The 2794-nt window shown below is 39.1% G+C and overlaps 1 protein-coding gene across 1 annotated transcript in view; it reads right to left on the reverse strand.

Annotated features, from left to right (window-relative positions):
- Positions 1-6: 6 nt before the first annotated feature.
- RACGAP1 (Rac GTPase activating protein 1) overlaps positions 7-2794 on the reverse strand; it is a 21067-nt gene continuing 18279 nt past the window's right edge. Inside the window, exons 15-16 of the mRNA XM_015818166.1 lie at positions 1015-1123; positions 7-220 (exon numbers count right to left, since the gene is read on the reverse strand). Of these exons, the coding sequence (XP_015673652.1) occupies positions 145-220; positions 1015-1123 (185 nt within the window). The 3' untranslated portion in view covers positions 7-144. The remainder of the gene's footprint in view (positions 221-1014; positions 1124-2794) is intronic.

A 2794-nucleotide genomic window follows, 5' to 3' on the forward strand; every position in this document is an offset into this window, starting at 1 on the left:
TAAAATTTAAGAAAAGCTAAAAAGCAGATATATATTACTGAACTTATTACATATTGTTGTTAGGAAGTGAAGGAACAACTTGAGATTTTATTGCTGGGTCTTTATAATTGCACTGCAAGCAGATAATCAGAACACCAGTATATTTCATTTCAGCATTGGAGAAGGAAAAAAGTTTCCTTGCTGTCCAAGAGTTGTTGCAGACTTGCTTTTGCTTGCAAATCTAGGAAATAAGTGGAAAGATTCATCATGAGCAGTTTTCAGTATGTTTAGCATTTGGTAGAAAAATCATATTTTACTCTTGAAATGGAACTCTACATATCTGTCATTAGCATCTGTTGAACAATGATCCATATTTTCACTTTCCTTGACAACTGAATAGCAGTGCTACGTGCAAAAAACATACAACTCAAATTCACTGAAACTAATGCAAATAACCTTCCCCTAGCTTCCAAATACAGTCTAGAAGCAGATGTACAGTGGAGGCAGTTGGGCTATTCTGTGTTGTATTTATGGAACACGTTCAGGAAAAATGTCAACATGCTCAAAAAAGTCCACATAAGGAGCCTGTGATTCACAGGTAAACTGATAAGACAGCCTTATATTTCAAATAAGGTAGCCTTATATTTCAAATTAAAAATCACAACCATTTGAGCTGAAGTTATTTTGGAAGTATTCATAACTAGTGTATTGCTCCTTTGGAGTAGTTTTCCCTCTGGATAGGAATAAATTATTCCTCATATTCTGTTCCATCTCAAGTTGTCTCACCAATCTTCATTCCCCAGTACTCCAAATCATGTATTTAGAATCAGAATTCCCTCCCCTCCCCCCCATTTTTTTTTTTTTTGCTGTTATCACCCACTGTGATCAATTGTTATCACAAACTCAACTTATAGCTCCAAAATGGTAAGGAAGGCTAGAAGAAAACATACTTTGCTAATTTATTCTGCTCTGTGACCTCAATAAGGATTTGACTTGATACTTTGCTAATTAGACCAAATAAATAATTAAACTTACATGGGAGTGGTTTTGCTAAATGTAGATTTGACTTTCTGAGACAGTGAGCTGCTTGAAGGAGTTTTTACCAATTGCTGTTCTGGAGTAGTGAGTGGTCCCAACATGCTCACTATGTGATAAGAACAATTACAGTTAATATTCTTAAGCCACAATATTTCAAATAGCTTCAGAATTGTGCATTATAAGTAACATGATGAATTTTTTTAATGAGAATGATTTACTTTCTCTCTCAAATAATACCACAATTAATCTGAATCTAATTCTCACTGCCAAGCTTTCATCCTTTGCTCAAAAAACTAAGCTCAAGTGCAAATAACTCAAGTCATACTATTGCCCTGCAATTTTTCTGCAAGCAAAATCCCCGAATACTGAAACATAAATTTATGCAGATTGAAGTAGCAGACACAGAGCAAGGGTAGATGTGCTCAATATGTCGAGGACTGCATACTACAGGAGCAGAGAATTAGATTGTATGTGAAAGAAAAGAATTAGAGATTTTTCCCCCCACTAAGAATGGCAACTCGTGTCAAATTTATTTCTGCAATTTATCTATCCCGTCAATTATCGCAGACCTTGGGCAGTTTACAGATATTAAAACAACCATAAAATAAAATTACATTTTAAAATGTCAGCAAAATTATAACATCAAATCAGAAAAAATACAAATCCACATACACATTCGATGTGCTTTTCTGTGAGCACGCATGCATTTGTACCTTGGCTCGCCAATCAGCCCCATAAGTCTTCCCAAAAAAACCCATGTTTTTACTGATTTCCATAACACATGAGGGACCGTTCTTGTGGCAAATGACAAGTTGTCCACAGGAGGGGAACTGCCATTAAGAATGTCCAATATTGAGCCCCCTCTTGCCACCTAAGTACTGATAGGTGGGAACTCTTAGTAAACTCTCTCTAGCTATCAGGATGGAATGGGCAGAGACTCTGTGGAAAGACAGTCCCTTAAATATCCAGGCCGCGAGCCAAACAAGGCTTTAAAGATAGCAATCAGCATCCAGAATTGCAGTTGGAAATACAACGACAGCCAATATAGCTCCCACAATATTGAAATGTGGCAGTACAGAGATTGATCTGTGAGCATGTGGACTGCTGCATTCTGGACCAGTTTAAGTTTCTGGATGGACTTTGTGTGTTGCCCAAGTAGAACTAATTACAATAATCTAATTGGGAGATGACAAAGGCATGAGAGATCTTCCTCGCAAAGTTGCAAATGGTGTACCTGTTGAAGGGTTTAGGGTCAAGTTCTTCCTAGTAATGTAGTAGGAATGGTGAGTCTGGAAGGAACTTTGTGTTGTGAATCTGCTCTTTCTGGGGAACAGATTCCCATCAAATGTTACAGAAGCTTTCGAATTAACACTCACTCCAACTTGCTTAAGTCTTTTTCCCCCATCCAGACTGTGGCTGTCTCTGGACACTTGGACAGGACTTCTACAACATCTCCCACTGGATCCAGGATAAAGGTATACTAATGACACAACTGGGTATCATCACACTCACATTTTGGTGTGAAAAAGCAACATTATTGTTCACATTACCAAGTTTCAGCTAGCACATGTGTTGGATCACATGCTTACTGGATCCGTGCCCCTCCTGGCTGGTACTGGCTGCCCGGGAGGGGACACGAGCCTGGCTCCAGGGAATTATAAACGCTTCTTTGGGGGAGGGCGTCTTCCCCACGGCCTTGAAAGAGGCGGTGGTGAGGCCCCTCCTTAAGAAGCCTTCCCTGGACCCAGATGTATTGGCTAACTATCGTCCGGTCTCC

This window comes from Protobothrops mucrosquamatus, unplaced genomic scaffold (genome assembly GCF_001527695.2).
Source record: "Protobothrops mucrosquamatus isolate PMUCROS unplaced genomic scaffold, P.Mucros_1.0 scaffold691, whole genome shotgun sequence".
Classification (NCBI taxonomy): Eukaryota; Metazoa; Chordata; class Lepidosauria; order Squamata; family Viperidae; genus Protobothrops; species Protobothrops mucrosquamatus.